Source organism: Saccoglossus kowalevskii, chromosome 10 (genome assembly GCF_978046115.1).
Source record: "Saccoglossus kowalevskii chromosome 10, keSacKowa6.1, whole genome shotgun sequence".
Lineage (NCBI taxonomy): Eukaryota > Metazoa > Hemichordata > Enteropneusta > Harrimaniidae > Saccoglossus > Saccoglossus kowalevskii.
In genome coordinates, this window is record NC_140650.1 from 21,544,227 (window position 1) to 21,564,035 (window position 19,809).

Genomic DNA, 19,809 nt, shown 5'->3' on the forward strand with positions numbered 1-19,809 from the left:
GTATATTAAGTATGTATAATTGCCATGTTTATTCCCGCTGTGAGTATTTTACTCGCTGTACTTAATGCGATTTGTATTACGGAATATGTGCGACCTATTGCTCTCTTTGAAGTATAATCACAACAGCCCTCAATGTATCACGATGAGTATGTGGATATATGGCCATAACGATTATAGCAATTGTGTACAACTATTTTCCAAATATGTGAACGCACAGTAAATATACTAACATTGAATAAATAAATGAATGAATGAATGAGGATTATATGCATGTACACTCTAATATCATCTTTGGTATCATACTAGATATATATCTTCATCTACTGATACCAAACTACGTATATGTATCTACACTCTGATATCACTCTAGCAATATGCCACTACCTCTGATATCACACGAGAATTATTACTTCACCTTTCGACATCACACGACGAATACGCATCCATTCCAAACTTTTGTATCACCCGAGAAACATGACTCCACCGTGACAATTGAACTCAAGAAATACGTCTCCACTTTCTGATAGCACACGAGAGATGTGTATCTACTTTCTGATATCACATTAGGAATATGTAATCAATCTCTGATATCACACAAGGAACATATCTCCACCCTATGATATCATATAAGGATTATGACTGCACACTCTAGTACCACACAAGAAATATATCTTCCTCCTTTAATATCATACGATAAATGTGTCTCCACACAATGAACATGTCTCCACCCTCTATTATCACAAGATAATATCGTCGGATATCACACAAGGTATATGTTTATATCCTCCAATATCACACAAAGATTAGGAAGTCATACTCGAATATAATACGAGGAGATACCTGGCTCCCCTGACGAAAGATATGTCTCCACACTCCGATATCATATGAGGAATACGTCTCCACCCCGCTTATATCATGCACGGTCTCAATCCTCTGATATTTATTACAACCACACACTATGATATCTCACGAGGAACTTGTCTCTACACTTTGATACCATACGAGAAATATTACTCCTCTGTCTGATATCACACAAGGAATATGTTGCCAAATATTACTTTTCTCTCTAATACTACATGAAGAACATATGCACACAAGGAATATGTTTCACTCTCCGATATCATACGAAGCATATGACTCAACTCTCCGATATCATACGAAGCATATGTCCCCATCCTCTGAAATCATACGACGCATATGACTCAACTCTCCGATATCATACGGGGCTTATGGCTCCACTCTCCAATATCATACGAAGCATATGGCTCCACTCTCCGATATCAAACCTGGCACATGAATCCACTCTCCGATATCAGACCAAGCATATGACTCAACTCTCTGATATCATACGGGACTTATGGCTCCACTCTCCTATATCATACGTGGCACATGAATCCACTCTCCGATATCATACGAAGCATATGACTCAACTCTCCGATATCATACGAAGCATATGTCCCCATCCTCTGAAATCATACGACGCATATGACTCAACTCTCCGATATCATACGGGGCTTATGGCTCCACTCTCCAATATCATACGAAGCATATGGCTCCACTCTCCGATATCATACCTGGCACATGAATCCACTCTCCGATATCAGACCAAGCATATGACTCAACTCTCTGATATCATACGGGACTTATGGCTCCACTCTCCTATATTATACGTGGCACATGAATCCACTCTCCGATATCATACGAAGCATATGACTCAACTCTCCGATATCATACGGGGCTTATGGCTCCACTCTCCGATATCATGCGATTCGGAAGCATATGACTCAACTCTCCGAAGTCATACGAAGCATATGTTCCCATCCTCTGAAATCCTACAAGGAATATGTCTCCACCCTCTGCAATCATACGAGAATTATGACTTCACTCAGTGTCGGATCCAGCAAAATGTATTGGGGGGGGGGGGTCCAAGCTACGCTTAAGATATACGGAGCGTAAATCGCAGAGAAGCTATGCGTAATCCAGATGATACGAATCGTCATGCGTTTGGGGGGGGGCATGCCCCCTGGCCCCCCTCCGGATCCGCCACTGACTTCACTCTCTGATATCTCACGTAGAATATGTTTCCACCCTCTGATATCATACAAGGTATATGATTCCACTTTCGGATACCACATGAGGAATTTTGTCTTCATCCTCATACCACACGAGGAATGTGTATAAATCTTCTAATATCATACGAGGAATATTTGTCTTTTTTCCTGTGATATCACACGAAGAATAATTCTCCACCCTCTGATATTACACAAGGTATACAATATCGCTTTTTGTACACACCCTCTGGCAAACAGCGAAGGAATATTGTCCTAACGAGACAAGGATTATACACAGTCTTTTGCAGTGAAATATTCGCCATCATTCATGAAAAATATATAAAATTATATAAAACAAGGGTCACGTACCGCACCCTGTGATACAAGACAAGGAAATATACCTCGTCATCGCTTGCAACAAGGCGACTTTATTCCAATGGAACGCACGAGAAGAAAACAAATCAATAGCTTCATAGATCGATGGTAAATCCGCAATCTCAGTCGTGTTGTTCATTACAACGCGACTGACTTCGCCGTGGCAGTCTCCCCGATTCCTGGCTCAATGTTTTTCCAACCGAATCCGACATATTGTTTACTTTTTACTGTCTGAACTACCGGTATAACAGCGACGGCGAATTACCAAATCGTTCCCACGACCTGCAACCAGCTGCCCACCCTTGTCGGTTGCCGGGAAATCGTCTTTAATAATCGATCAATTTATGAAATATCATACAATAGCGCAATCGCATGAAATCACATATGTTCTTGCCATTTTCTATTTCACGTGAATGAATCTCTTTACAAAATTTTCGATTTCCCTTCATTTGATTTGTTGGCCTCTCATATGGAGAAATCGTAATGTAAAACCATTATGTTTACTCGTGCACTAAATATAGTCACGTCAAAAGCAGAAAGAACAGTGAACTCATACATTTTCAACGATTGAATAAAACATGCTCACCACCAATTTCAATTCTTTAATTTAAAACCATAGCTATGACGATCTTAGCATCAACTATTGGTCGTTTTTTTCTAATTTCATGATCGGAATATAGACGACCTGAATTAAAGCATGAACCGGTCAATCGGTAATAGATGTACTCAAGATGTAGAGGAAAAACAAAGTGTGTTTCCCAGCAACCAATCGTTTGGTGACATTCGATCCTTCTACAAACGCAGGATTAGTTGGATTTCATTTCTCTGTGTACGATTTCAGTTTCTAATAGTAAATTATATAGAGCATGTGGATTTCAAAGCACCCATGAACCGCAATGTGCCTGGAATTGACAATGTTCTGAAAATGTTGTTTTTACGCACTATTAATAATAACATGTACAGTTTCGAGAACGGCAGTCGAATTTGAATGAAACTATAAACACGTCAGTTGGCGGCACCTTCAGTTGTGTCTAGACGAAGCACGTGCGTTTGTGACACGGCAGTGACGTCGATTTATGTAAATATCACCCCATAATGACCGATGACAATTGCTACAGCTTAAAATGTGTCATCATGTATGTTTCTGCAAAAAAAAAATATAATTACGAATACGCCGCACCGGACCTGTTTTAGTGGCGTACTTAGGGTAACAATTGGACATTGGACACAATTTCTGGTGACTTCGAATGATTATATAACACAAATAAACTCACATGAGCGTTTTGTGTGAAATTCTCATCACGACGCGCGAATTTTTATGGGTGTGAGAATGGGTGTCACAAAATGACAAACGTATCCTGTCGCGATTTGATTACCTGTAATCTCGTTTCTTTGACAACTAATATAAATTGTATGCGCCCTATAATTTCATCATCAGCGTAATATATACCATACGGTTCAAATTGTCGATGCGACGTGTGACTGAAATGGGAAAAGTTAATTGACTGTATTTTACTTCTTCTCCAAAAAAAACGTGCACGTTCAACATATAAAGCGTGTCCCCATGTTGTGCTTTGGAAAAAACACACACACAAAAGCACCGTTTTAGCGTACATTGTGGTAAACATATATGCACCTGAGATAGCGCTGCTGCTTAGTTACGGCACGGATATCTGTTTAATTCATAAAAGCGGTAATATAATAGTAATCTCCGCTTGGATGTACGTACAATTAACCCCCTGTGTGCAGAGCAAATGACGGAATTCATATCCCCCCGCTCTGTTGGCTGGGTTATTATATATATATAATTCCAAAAATTGGCAAGAACGTGTGATTCGATTTTTCTCATGAGTATGTCGCGTGGTTTGTGCATTTGGTAGGGGCTTTCAACGAGATAATGAAGCAAACAGGTGGTATGGTTACTCGTTCGTCAGGGGCGCGGTTGGAAGCGAATCGGAAGACAATGTAATTATTTTGAAGAGAAAAAAACACCTGCAAGCATTGATAGAGAGTGTGATTATGCTGTTCTTGGAAAAGTTGTGGCAATAAAGTTGCAACCCCGGTAGAGTAATAGCCCTGTTCAAATCTACAACATGCTCACCAATGCCGTATGCTTCGTTACGTATTTAATGTCTAATGTCGCCACTGTAGCACAATAATAACCGAAGACGATCTCTATAACAACCAAAAACCAATAGCAAAAAAAAACCGCAGTTTGTCTTCTCCTGGCGCCTATGTTAAAATAGATCGATCGCCTAAAAAAGGGCAGATTAATGACCCACAAGCCGAAGCAATTTCCGCAAGCTACAGTGATGTATTCGAAACAGGGGCATGTGTACGAATGAATGTTATAGTCACCGGGCAGCTGGACAGCCTTGAGTTATTAGTGAACTCGCATACCTCATGCAGATGATCACGTGACTCATTAATCTATTTTTTCACCGAAACATTTGAATAAAATAGTATATCAGTTCAAAATATTTTTGTTATTGTTTTACCCTCTTGTCGTTTCTTTACAATATTCTAATTTCCATTATTATAATTATATACATGAGTAATATTCACAATGACAATTTGAACTAATTTGAACTAATTTGAACTAATTCGCAAGTTATGGATGAAATATTTTTTTGCAACGGATGTTGTGATATTATATTTGACCCTCAACTCCTTGCTAGAACATCAAGATGGTTGACAACGTATACTAAATACAAACTTGAACTTAAAGAACTAAAAGTGATATAGTAAAGCTATAGTACACTTCCTCCTGCGTCTGTGGGGGTCTTTCGTCTGAGAGTATCCTGTTGTTAGCATGGAATTAGGTATTTGGTCGTAGACGTAGTCCCCAGTATCGTGTCGAATTGTATTACACATAACCTCAGTACAGTAACGTAACGTCAGTTTTGCAACAAACTGTATTACACGTAACGTCAGTTTTGCAACAAACTGTATTACACGTAGCGTCAGTTTTGCAACAAACTGTATTACGTAACCTCAGTAGAGTAGCAAAGTGTATTATACCTAACGTCAGTATTGTGATGAACTGTATTACACGTAACATCAGTATTGTAACGAACTGTATTACACGTAACGCCAGTATTGTAATGAACTGTATTACACCTATCCTCAGTATATTGGCAATATTGGTATATTGGTATAGTTCATTACACTATATCTCAGCATGTGACAAACCGTATTATACGTAACCTTAGTATCGTGTCAAATTGTAATGTGACGAATTGTAATACAAGTAAGGTCATTAACGTGACGAATTGTAATAGACACGATCTTAGTGTCGCGGTGAATTGCATTAGACGAAAACTCTTTATCGTTACGAATTATATTTCGGCGCAATCTCAACATCACCGTAAATTGTATTAAAATCAACTTCAGCATCCTGTCGACTTGTCGTGTTCGATTTACCGCTGTGTGCTGGATTACAACTAACCTGGCTGTGAGGTTAGTATTATTACACGTAATCTTAGTATCTAGACGAATTATATCATACGTAATCTCCGTATTGTCACGAGATAGATTATACATAATCCCAGTGTTGCGGTGAATTGTGTTAGAGGTAACTTCATTGTCGTTGTGAATTAGACATTTTGTTTCGCAATCCTAATATAATTAGTTGTATCAAAATCAAGTTCAGTATTGTGGAAGCTTGGTGTTGGATTTATCGTTTTGCAATGGATTACAACTAATGTGGTTTTCATTCACGAGTAACAACAATAATATGATCAATGTTTTATATGTCACATGATTGACGTGACGAGCTGTGTTACACGTAATTAATTGCGTATCAATTGTATAAATCGTTATGATGGATTGCATTACAAGTAACCTGAATGTCGTAATGTAATGTTTACTAAAATGAATTGTGTGATACGTTACCTGAGTATCGTATGTAATAGTTTAACATTACTTTGTTTTTTTTATGTAGCTCCGGCTTACAGTCTCATTGAAATAGTTCAATTTTATAACTATTTTCTTGGACATTGGTGAGAGGTTTCCAGCGCAACAAACAATTGCAAACTAATTGAGAAAACTATTTTCAGAAAAGACACGTCCGAATTGTTTGATAATTTGAGTTATCAATATTTTTGCATGGTTCTGACATTTGTGGCTTTCCCGGGTCAGAATAATTGATAGTTTAAACTGTATTTTCAAATATTTTCAAACGACGCTGTAAAGACATTGATGAATATAAATGGTCAGTGCACAATGAATAACCGTCCCTGATTTGTAAAAATGCATTAACAATATGGTTGTACATAAGTATGCCCGGACTTTGGGCAGTTAATTGGGATGCCGCTTTGCATACGAGTATATGACGTTGTCAGTCGGTCTCACACATCTGCGTGATAAACACGGACACTGAGCAAAATTAAAGCGGGAGGGTCGTCACCTGCGCACGCGCGGGAATTGAGACGCAAGCGACGATAGCAACATATTCTAATTACGCAAAGGCTCATGGGTGGACGCTTGTTTGCAAACAATGACACGCTATGGCCACCTTACGCATGCGTAGGTGACGACTCCCCCGCTTTAAATATTTCTTGAATTTTGTTACATATGACGACTCTGAAAAGCTGTATAATTTAACGAAATATAACATTAGAGCAACAGCAAAATACGTATCTATACCTTGTTAACTACGACCAAAACTTTATTAGCATAAATAGGTATTATATTAGTATTAAGTGTAAAGTCTTTTTATATCCTTTGTACATGATTGTAGCTCGGCGGTCTGTGTGAACATTTTGCAAATTACGAATATCTGTTCATAACTTTCATATTGAAACAGACAGGTGACATTATACATAGGTCACACACAGAAATACTGCGACCATTGCCTGAACTGCATTGCAACCGAGTTTAACCCTTGATGATGTCCTTGAATCGGAAATACGGAAAATCAAATGTGTTCTCGTAATGGCAACAGACAACAAACCGTTACAGAAAATCATGACGCTGTACTGTTAGTTTTTTTTCAGAATCGTGCAAGTGTTTAAATATTTCAAATATTTTAGAGTTGCTTTAGAATTACCTGATTGTATGTCCAATGTACTGAATACAGTCTTTACATGTTACTTGATTACTATGATGGATTGTATTACACGTAACGTGTATAACTAAACACGATTATCGCCGTGAATTGTATTACACGTAACACGTAGATTTAACACGATAATTATCTTTAATTGTATTACACGTAAATTTGAAAATTGTCTCAATTGTTTGACGGTATTATGAGTTGATTGCATCCATTAATTTTCCGTAAATTACGGAGTTCTAATAAATGAATCACAGGAACGTTGTCATTACGTTACACACATATACAAAAGGATGGAATGCAATAAAATAAGAGATAAAATAACAGAATCATTTTAAAAAAAAAAAGAGCAATAAAGATTCACAATATAGCCAATCGACTATGACGTAAAAACTCAGTTATACACACCGGAACGAGCATCGTAACTGCAACATTTCCTCATTACCATGGTAACATGAAATCTTATCACTCCAGTGTTAAATGTCAACCGTGACTGTCGACCTTGTCACGTCAACGAGGGAAGGCGTTATCTATGTAGCAGACTCAGATGTGTACATATCGACTGTCCCCGCAGCATATAGTTAGTCGGGTTTACCCACAGGAGTAATACAAACACAACACGTACTTTGAACTTTATTCAAAGAAAGAGAAAGACTCTGACGCATGAAATGGGGGGTTTTAGCAGTACAAAATGCATGTGCTTTTCTAAACTGTTTTTTTTTACTTCGCGCTTCTAATTACGTATACAACAAACGTATTTGTCATTCACAGCACGGTGTCATACCAGGATAGCAATTTTCCGACATACATAGATAATTGTGATCCGTAAGTAATTGTATCATAGTCTGACGCCATACGTACTGAATATGAGTGACAACATGTTGAAAAAAATATGCTTGCATCTAATTGCCAACTTATTAAATAAAAATTTGAAGGGTTATCTAAAGTTATCGTTTAATATCCGTGACCTGTGTAATGTACATTACGTCACCTTTTACTGTATTTACATACTGCTACGTCATTTTATTTTGTCCACATAATACATTGTACTACTTTAATATGCCAGTATTCCACATAATTGAATTTACTACATGTACAAACACTGTGGTAGCATATACAATGCATAACACACTACAATGCAAAATTCACTGTTAAACAATTTGCTAAATACCCATTACAAAAACTACGTCCGACAGGTCGTTATCACCGATGTGTCCTATTAGACTATAATGTAATACTGTTTTCTTAATGACTCAATTAGATGGTATCCAAATGTTGCAGTGGTCCCTGCTTAGCGAATTGGTGACTAACTGAAACGTGGCACTTGTATGACGACTCGGATTGGATACTATATTTACAATTCAAATACTAGTGTCTGTGTACACAGGAAAATGTACCCGGGGCACTTTTACATTTTGTGGGTTTTACAGCATTGCTCCCAAAATATAGCGACGCGTACTTTTGTTCAGTGGTTAAGAATTCAGTTGCTATATAGGGCCGGAAATTAACAATTTACATACGATAAAAGTAGCACTGGAGACAGCTCACATTATTAATCGGTTTTAAATCCTTGTCATTCAGTCAATAAACACGTGAGTGAACAGCTGATTTGCAATGTACATGTATGCATCTTCTGAGAGCTATTTTAATATCTCTGTTTGAACACATGATTGTTGAATTTTCCGAATAATACATATTTGCACAGTTTTGTCTCTTATTCCACATATAAAAATACATGCCGCGGCAGTTTTTTTTTCCCAATATTAATTTCTGAAAAACACACACAGAAATTAAATCTCCGTCACGTCAATGTGTCCATCGTTCCGATTGCCATGGTTACATAGGTCAGGTGAACATTAAACGCCGTGACGGGAGTTTCTTGCGGGGAGATTATATTTGAAGGTCACAGTAAAGTCTCGTGGCTCGCTCGTTCTCAACGAGATTTCGGAGGCCATTAGTCTACACACTTCGATGAGATCTGATTTGTGATGCGTCAAAACAGCACTTGAGACACGATTCTTTATTTCAATACCGCGTCAATGAGTATCTCAGTAATGGAAGATGAATGAACGACTAGAAACTAGAAAGGCATACTCCAATAATTGTATCGTTCGAACAATCATTCTCTTTATTTCGGAAAATGTATACATTGCTATACTTACAAGCAATTTATAGGGAATGTCCTCACGGTTTCTGTGAAGAAAATTCGCCATATGTCAGTACTCTCACTTGCAATATGCATATAAAGTCAGAAGAGCGAACAGTGACATTCGATGCCCGGAACTGTCGCCTGACGCTAAAATATTTGAAAAAAAAGTATGTCCATACTGAAAATGTTGGATTCTGTCTCTCTGTCGTACATGTATACTTGCAAGTTCTCGCTCTTCGTAAAGCGCCACCTCTGGCGATTTCCAAAAATACAAAAGTTGGGCTTGATCATTTGTTCATGTGCGATTGTATGTTACAAATTATACATATAAAGTGACAAACTGATATGTGTTAGTAACTAGACGGTTACAATTCGATATCTTGGAAAATCTCTGCTGCATGTTAAATATCTGGGAACTAGATATAAAATATACCAAATAATAGTGTTGAACAAGTCTTGGTGGCGCTATTAACGAGCAACATGATCAATAGTTTAGGTTTCACACCGGAAGTAGATTCACCATAGACTACAGGTAATAACAATTAGCTTGCTACAGACAATGAAAGAATCGACAAAATAGAAGAATGAAAGTATTTAAGAGTGACTTCTCACCTGTAACTTTTATGCCTTAAATAAATGCTTTGTTGTTCGAAGTACGCTCTTAAAAGGGGCAGTGGTGATAACTTCTGATATTCTGGATTTTTTAAAATTAATTTTACTTTACATAACATCTTGATAAAACACATAGTATGATTCTACGTATAATGAAAACGTAACTAAATATTCGTTAGATGAATTAATGAAACATGACTTGCGCTTCGAATTGCCTTAGTGTACCTAAATGCAAATACAATGCAACCCAATTACCATTAATTACCCCACCCATCTAAGACTCCCTGGATTAAACGACAGGCGAAAATACTAACATACTAGTCACGCACATACTTAACGCAGGGGGCGTTGTTCCAAAGTTCAATTTCTTGAAAGGTGTTCACGCTGCAAAATTTTCAGACGCCCTGAGGCAGTTAAGTTTGTTTGCAATAATTTTTACCGTCAAGTCTTTCAGGTTGTTGCGATGGCTAACGTCTTTGTCAGATCTTATATCGTTTTAGTCGTGTGTGTCACTGTTCATGCATGTCTACGATTCGATCGGATACAATCAACGACAGTTTTAAGACCGTCGGTGGACGTTGAGGAGTCTCACCAGTACAACAACAACAACAACAACAACAACAACAACAACAACAACAACAACATTAAGAAGAGTACGATTGTTTACAGTAGTGTTGATGTCAGTACTGATGTTTCACTAACTACAGTCAGCGATAAATTCTTATCTGTAGCGATCGACGCCTTCATGATTCGTAAACATTGGGTCTATCACGCACTTAACTTCAGGTGAGATACTTTCCATTTACATTTTCTCTCTCAGGTAAAGGCCACGTGTGAATATATAACCATGATTAGTTCATTGTACATGTATACTTTGTGGTTCTGAAGGTTGTTTTTTGTTTGGGGTAGGGCATGAATGAAGCGGACTTGAGGTATGTGCACATCAGCTGAGTTTTACAGTACAGCTGTTATGTATGGGAAGTGTCATGATAACTGTCACTTTGGTATTGAAGATAAGTTTTAATTGGTTTTTATATATATACTAATTTATTGGTAGGACTATGACGGATTTTTGATATAATGTTATATAACTGCAGGGCGTTTACTCCTGCTGTTGTTGATTTCGGAAGAAATTAGTGCATTTCCCTAGATATTATTTAAACGTTTTTTTTTTAAAATATAAATCGCAATATTTGTTTTTATTTATTACTGTAATACTTTATTAACCTTTCATTTTATGACACTGCGAGTGTCTGGTCATGCAAGATAACGATTTATGAATGGTTAATAAATTACTTACTTTATTAACTAGACTTGCCTGTGTAGATGTTTTTCCCGATATGAGAGGTCATGCATTGGACCTTAGCACAGCGTGAAAAGCATGTGACTCTGAGTACAGCCCAATTAAAGTATCTAGACGGGAAAACATCTTTATTCAGTCTACCAAGGACTTCTATTATAATTGTGTAGTCATTCATCTTGATGTCACGACGCAGTTGTCTGCATTGATACTCACAAAGGCACATGTCAAAATGGGCGGGGTTATGCCCATTCGAAAATAGTGCTGTATCTACTTGTATACAAGTTCGTATGCTGAGTCACGGAAGTTTCCTGACATGAATACTCACCCAATGCGTCGCGTGAGGGCGCGCAATAAATCTGGTCTAAATCTGTCCACTGATATGAATGGCAGTGAATGGTGACAGAGGTTGTCACTTTATCAGAAGTTGTCAAACTATCGCAAAGTACCCAACGCAAGATGGTAAAAAAGATAAAGATACATGTATAATTAATCACTAGAATTTTTGTTTATCTTAGTTCACCACGACTGCTGACATTAGCACGAGGACTTCAACCATGTCATCTGCGGGTTAGTGGCACTGCTGCCGACTTCTTATATTTCAACGAAAGCGTACCACCACCAAGCGGTGCAAAGTATGAAGACGGAGGGCCATTCACGATGACAGGTAGATACCATTATCAAATTAGAATGCAACGACTGATTTAGTCATGATTTAAGCCATTTTTTTCAAGAAGCGAAAAGAACATTCAACTAAGCAGATTCCAGGCGGCGTAAATAGCAATGCAGCGAATACATGAATTTGTCACGGTCTCCTGATATCTCCAAATACTCGAGGAACATTTTTTCCCGATCCGCTCGAAATAATATCAAATTTTAAAGGTTGTTCGTCTACTTGACGCAGGTTGTTCATGGTTTGTAATAAAAGTTAATATGCATTGCGGCTAATTAGGTGTGTGAGCTCAACACCGAAATGGAAGAAACGTTATATGTTAATCTCACGCGACCCGAGTCGCTACATTACAGAGGCAATACAGTTGTTTGGCAGTGAACACAGCAATACGAGTTTGTTAAAATAACAAAACTGTAGCATTTGCGCCTCGAATATCCCGTACGTGCGGTTTGTTTCTTTTAACGAAAACGTCTCGCAATATTTGCTGATAAAACAGCGTTTTATTTTACGATAAACAACACACTATTTATTCAGCATGATATAACATTCAACAAAACTATTCCAAAATCTTTTGGAATACAGTTGGTATTACTAACTTTCTTTGTGTGCTTCAACTCATCAATAAAATAAAACAAAAACAAATTGGATTTTCCACCACGTTTGGATTCACGTCAGTATTAATCACCTTGTGAACGTTTTTATCAATCAATGTGTTTAACTTTATTTTAAGTGGATGACTGGGATGTCATCAATGAATTTGCCAATAAAGTCGGCTGGAGTATGATATTTGGTTTGAATGTATTAATACGTAAAGGCGATGAATGGGATCCAACCAACGCTATTAAGCTATTCAACTATACATTAGAGAAAGGATATAAAGTCAACTGGGAACTAGGAAACGGTAAGTTGTCACTAATGTTGTGTATTATTGGTAATACTAGGAAATGCTGGATTATATTGGTGTTCCGTCAAACGAAATTTAACCCAATACTCATTAGTTATGCTTCAATATATTTTTTTTTTAAATAACAGAACCAAATCTTTTCCCGGATAAAGCAAACACCAGTATTGAACCATCGCAACTTGCAAAGGATTTTATTACCTTGCGTAAATATCTAAATAGTAGAAAGGAATTCAAGTCGAATCTTCTCTTTGGTCCCGACGTCACCAAACCATCGGCATCATCAATTTCGCTAGAATATCTAAAGGGGTGAGTGTTTTATTTCTACATCAATAAAATGGTCATATAGACGGCAACTAAGTTTGTGGGCCATGGTCAGTTATTCGACAACAACACATACAAGTTACCGAGCTTCCACTCAATTAATGATTTTCACACAAATTAAAAGATGACGAAAGCTGGGATATAGACGACCTGAACACATCCTCAACGAGATAATAATTTAATCTTGGATTTCGCTGATCCCATAAAAAGGACTTTCATAGGAAATAAAGTAAAGCCAATGAATCTTGTTATGAGCAACCAGAAGCTGATTTGTGACGATTAACTATTATACGATATTAATAATAAAATGTATATGACATGAGTATTTATTGATTCTGTAGATTTCTGAAGTCAATAGGCGATGCAACCAATTCCACGACGTTCCACCAGTATTATCTGTGTTCAAAACCTCCAACTCCAGAAAGTTTCACCGACGTAGGCAACCTCAATGTCTTCGTGAAACAAGTTGAGCAAGTTCGAGATGCTGTCACGCAATACCTACCTGAGAGAAGAACTATATGGCTAGGAGAAACTGGTTCAACATGTTCAGTTGGTTCCTCCGATTTATCGAAAACTTACGTTGCAGGGTTCATGTGAGTAGTTATCTAAACCACGGTTACTAAAAAAGACGGTTAGGAAACAAACCATGTTCTTTTCATTTTCATCTTTTTTAGTAACCGTGTCTAAACTAATAATAGTATTAGTAATTTGATACACCGGCCAAGTGATTGACAGCGCGGGTAGCCAATTAGACTGGCAAAGTCTGGACTTCTTTTTTGTTTTACAAAAAGAAATAATTAATTGTTGTGTTAGTCTTTTAGTGTGAGCGCGAAAACTAAGCTGGCCGCTAAAGAAATCCCGACTGGACGCATCTGCAGGCGACCCCCTGCGTTGGAGTGAAAACCGGAGCGAAATCACTCCGGCTAATTAAAAGATGTTGACTAGCATTGACAACGAATCAAAGTGCAGCTGAATACGTCATCTCTTATCTATGTTAATGTACGTGACCTTTAACTTATGAGGTCCCGGTGATTTTGAAAGACTACTTATATACATTGGACATTTAAATCGACTTGTTTTCAGTAAACATGGAGGAAAGTATCACCGTTGCGCTTAAAAAAAGAATCCATCTCTGCGATCGAATCGAATCAATCTTTAAAACGTCACGTTTACTTTCACACACCCACTCGTGAATAAACAATGACATCATGAATAATTAATACTAGTATCAGTCAAATGCCCGCAGATGTGTCCAGTCGGGATTTCTTTCGCAGTCACGCTAGTTTTTGCGATCACGTTAAAAAGACTAAATTGACAATTAATTATATTTTATTGTAAAACAAAAAAGAAGTTCCGATTTTGCCAATCAGCGACAGCGTCACTGCTGATGATGTTACTGATCATAATTCACCGCTGCAAACTTTAAAGCAAATGATCCGAAAGTCACGGTTTCACTGTTGTTATTGGAAAGGTAGAGTTATTTTAAGTAGTGAAGTCGTAAATTAGGCTTAATCCACACTGCTGAGTGGTCAACAGATAATGAACATTAGAGATTAATTTGTTGAATTATTGACTTTATGGCCACTCCATGCTTAAATTAAAGCAACCAGTGCATTAGAAGGTAGGCACCATAGGGCATCGTGGAGTTGTTTTGGACTGCGCCCTCACAGCACTCCTAGCCATTACTTCTACATATACCTGTAAGTAAGTACATGATTACATCATAATAAAACTAAACAACACCAACGTACATTTCATACTGCAAAATACAACCATCTTGTACTTATTACACGAACCACACTCTTCGTCCTGAATGTATCCAACGGGATCGATTATTGAACATTTCTGAGATTGTGTTCAACCCACGGTTGCATGTGTTCATAATGTGTTAATAAATACTGCTTTGTCACGAATAAATTAAATTGAATTTGATAAATAGTCACAGCAAAGAAATTATTAATCTAATGACTAATGGTCAAACGAATATTATATACTCACCACTGTAGCGGCAACCATAATTATGTCACATTATGTATTACTTTAGAAAGTTGCAGCAATTACAACGTTATTGTTTATTCCCACCGAAAAACACATTTTACAGTTAAAGGGCGGTGGTCGTCACGCTGCGCATGTGCGATATTTGTGTTGATAAACATTGATTTTCCCATAATCCAATGCGTTCTTTTAATAGAAATCACAAGTATGAGGTTTGACTCCTTTTATAACTTTCAATCACCTAAAAATACCTCATTAAAGCTTGGTTACGTCTCAGTTTGTACTCGTTGATCTGCGAAACAGTAAAAGTCGCCATCTTTGTTTATATAAGACCCACATATCTCGCGCATGCGTGGCGTGACGACTGCCGCTCTTTAAATATACAATATAGGTCACTAGTGTTTCTACCTTTCTACTAATTAAATCACGATATAAGTTGTACGTAAACCAAAATAATCTGCCTTATTAATATATTATAATGATAACAAATAACACATTGTTTTTTCTAATTAATCATGTCAAACTATGTCTCATACACAGGTGGCTCGATAAACTCGGCGTGGCAGCAAAGTATGGTCTGCAGGTGGTTATAAGACAAAACTTCTTTGGAGGACACTTGGGATTGATAGATGATGATGTCATTCCTTTACCGGCAAGTTCCTACTTTACGCTTAATCATTGCATCAATGAAATTAAAGCTGATAGCGCCATCGTGCGGCAGTGTACATTTTATTGGCGGCGCAAATTATTTGCATACAACATGCAGAATATATAGTGTAATAAAAACATATTTATCAGAGTATGCATAAAGATGAGATATCGATATAGTTGATTGAATATATCTGTCATTGTACTTTCATTGTTACATTTTTAAGGCTACTTGATTGCAGCCATTTTATAAAAATCAATGAAATTAAAGCTGATAGCGCCATCGTGCGGCCGTGTACATTTTATTGGCGGCGCAAATTATTTGCATACAACATGCAGAATATATAGTGTAATAAAAACATATTTATCAGAGTATGCATAAAGATGAGATATCGATATAGTTGATTGAATATATCTGTCATTGTACTTTCATTGTTTTATTTTTAAGGCTACTTGATTGCAGCCATTTTATAAAAAAAACATTTTCTCACCTACAAATACTACATCACATAATGTATCTGATGACAGACAAGAAGAAGATGAGTTATAGTCATTATATCTATTTAATTAATATCAATATATATTTAATTAACATTACTAAATGTTTCATGTCTGCACTGCCGTGAATCGCTTGGGCACAATTACTTTATCTTGGGTATAATTATAATAATTGCTATGTTTATGTTTCACTACAGGATTACTGGTTGTCTGTTTTGTACAAACGTCTAGTGGGACAACGAGTTCTATCGGTTAAACTTACGAGTAAACAGTCTAAACAGAATGACGACAATACACTCCGGGCATATGCACACTGCACTAACACAAATGGGTTAGTATCGATTGATATACTGTATTTTTTTTACATAACAGATCATAAAACAATTGAATTAATTGTCCTCATGTATATTTCATGTATAACAACGATAAACATAACGAATTGAGGAGAACGCGATTTATTTTGCACACAACAGTCCAAACCAATTCACCGTCAATAATTGTACGATCTAATAATCGCATGCATATAATCCCTGCATAATTAGGTGTGCCGTAATCAGTGGTTGTTTTACGCATTTTATTCACATTCTGCATTGTAGAACAACATACCCACCAGGATCTGTCACCGTGTATATTCTATCAGTAAACAACAATCAGTCTACAATAGTGTCTCTTAGTGCTGGATCACTCCGCCTTGGTGTAGATCAATATTTATTGACATACCCACCTGCAGAGGGCGTTACATCCAGGTAAACAAATTGTTGTTTATATGTTAATTACACACATTACATATAAACCGGTAAGCTGGCGATCCGCCGGAGGCTGCAAACAATAATTTGGTTGGCCGTTACTATGGCGATGGTGGGACGGGGTTTTTGTTCAATCTTTCCACCTAACTAGAGTGCTGGTGTGAGCAGTCTATCAAGTTTGAGCAAGATCGAATGTGTTTGTCAGATTGAACATTTGATGGATTTCAGTGAACTCCAAGACTCAGTAAAGTTGACTATGTCATTCGGAAAGTTTCTAAGGTTTACTTATTCTGTTATCGCCTCACCATTATTCCTTTCGAGAATTCCAAATATAAACCTGTGTTCACTGTCGACGAAATGTGATACAACTGAGGTCAAATACCTGCATGGTTCAACCAAGTCTACATCATCCTGTTCTGTACATATGCACCTATTCTATCACGTAGTATATTCTACTTATTACCACAGTGATGTAGTGGCTTGAAATAATGGTATTTCATAGTATGTGTAACTGAGGAAAACATCTGATTAACGTCTGAAATATCATCTGCACATTTTACTTTAGTCTGGAATATATTCCCATTTCATTGATTTCAATTATATAATTCGCTACATATTTTGTCTAACATATTCATAGTCTATACACATGTTATATTATAGTCTTTAAATATCCGAGAATACTACGACCCGGTAGATTCACCCTACTTAGCTGTTTCCCTGCCTGTTTAACCAGAATTGCTTTGTCAGTTTGTTTTAAATTTGAATCACCTAATATGAATGTGTTGCACGCTACCGTGGCACAAATATGCCCACATTATACCAATATACCATACGCCCACATGACACAATATGGAATACACTTATATGAAAATTATGCCATACGCCCACATGATACAAGCTCATACACTCGTATGGTACTAGTAACAAAATGCGATCACTAACTACTACTTATTATTTTGACAAGTTGATACTATATGTGATACAATATTTTTATTTGTCATTACAGTCATGTGGAATTGAATGGAAAGAAACTGAAAATGGTGGATGATCACACCTTGCCCGATTTCCCACCTCAAACGATCGCAGCTGGATCTCCTATCAACATGCCACCTCTGTCATTTGGATTTTACGTTATACCTGGAGCCATGGCTGATGCATGCATGTAGTTCTCTTTTTATGCAGTCGAATTTCGAGTAAACAGACATTTTACACGTGTCGTATACATCGCATGAAACCCATATCGAACACGATGTGTTTTATACAAGCTGAGATATTTATTGTATCCCGATTTCAAGAGTTACTTTTTGTATGTTTTTGCATCATTATCATGACAAGGGTTACATACCATAGATCCTGCGCACTTTGTAGTTCCGGTTCTTATGTTACGCATCGCACCACTGGACAGTATTTTGCGAGTCCCTTTGTGCCGATCTACTGATATTATCAAATCAGAAAACGTTTTACAAAACCATTTTATGCATGCGCATGAATACATGAGTGTGGGAATGGATTTGTTCTTACACTAATATTCTAACACTCACATCGGCCAATATTGTGGGTGAGCGATTTTATTATCTTCTTTCGCTTGCTTTTTTTTCAATTTTTTAGGCAACTGTTCGAGTTTTGCAAATTATTATAAAGTGTTCTTCTGTATAAATGAAGTTTAGACAACTTTAACGACAGTTTTTATACCCAATAAAAAGGATGCAACATGAGTACATTTTATGTATAAAACAGCAACATGTTCGAATCATCGTATCAAATATTGATTAGTATAAATGGTAAATGTTGTAGAGGCTAATGTCATACGTTTCTTCAAAGTAAAATTTTATGCCCTGACTGGACAATTCAGGAAATGTTCATGCTTTTGACTCCCAACACTATACTTATATAGAATGTTATAACAGTTTGCTACTATATTTGCTACTAATATATATTCGATTTTCTGTAAAAAAGAAAAAATAATTACCTACAGATTGTGCCTGAAGCTAGGACCGGTAAAATACCGTTACGATGAAATAGCAGTGTTTTTCCATGGCTCATAAAAAGTGGAACAGTAAGTACAGCGACCGATTCACCAGTTGATTGTGAACTGGCTGTTCCAGGGAACCTCTCTAATAAAATGTAATAAAAACGTTATCACGACTGGGATAGAGTGGATGATTACCTGTTGCAATTCAACAGTCTCAGTAGCCTCTCCAGAGACTCTGATAGAGGGTGACTGTTTTTTAAGTTTGTTTACTGCAGATTTCGTCATAGGCTTTGAAAAACATTTTACATGACAACATTTCTCAAGCACATCTCAATATGCGATTGTGGGTATGTTGGAGTACATCTATGCAGTTTTATCAATAATATTTGGTATTATGGTAGCTTCCTTGAATGATCTACATGTAGACTTGGGGGCAGGGTAAACCATGCCCCGTTCAGCCAATCTGATTCTGTCAGTGTTGTATCACAGCATTGCTCACCAGCTGTAAT

The 19,809-nt window shown here is 37.1% G+C and overlaps 1 protein-coding gene across 2 annotated transcripts; it reads left to right on the forward strand.

Annotated features, from left to right (window-relative positions):
- The first annotated feature begins 10,627 nt into the window (after positions 1 to 10,627).
- On the forward strand, positions 10,628 to 19,467 carry LOC100376015 (heparanase-like). 2 transcript variants are annotated; one of them, XM_002735501.4, is made up of 9 exons: positions 10,628 to 11,029; positions 12,062 to 12,210; positions 12,947 to 13,117; positions 13,249 to 13,426; positions 13,783 to 14,034; positions 15,977 to 16,088; positions 16,780 to 16,913; positions 17,179 to 17,328; positions 18,335 to 19,467. In XM_002735501.4, exons 1-9 carry the CDS (start codon positions 10,707 to 10,709, stop codon positions 18,492 to 18,494), a joined length of 1,629 nt encoding a protein of 542 aa, XP_002735547.3. In that variant the 5' UTR covers positions 10,628 to 10,706; the 3' UTR covers positions 18,495 to 19,467. The 2 variants fall into 2 exon arrangements, with proteins under 2 accessions (XP_002735547.3, XP_085360493.1); XM_085504367.1 differs by lacking the exon at positions 10,628 to 11,029 and adding an exon at positions 11,133 to 11,175.
- Positions 19,468 to 19,809: the final 342 nt, after the last annotated feature.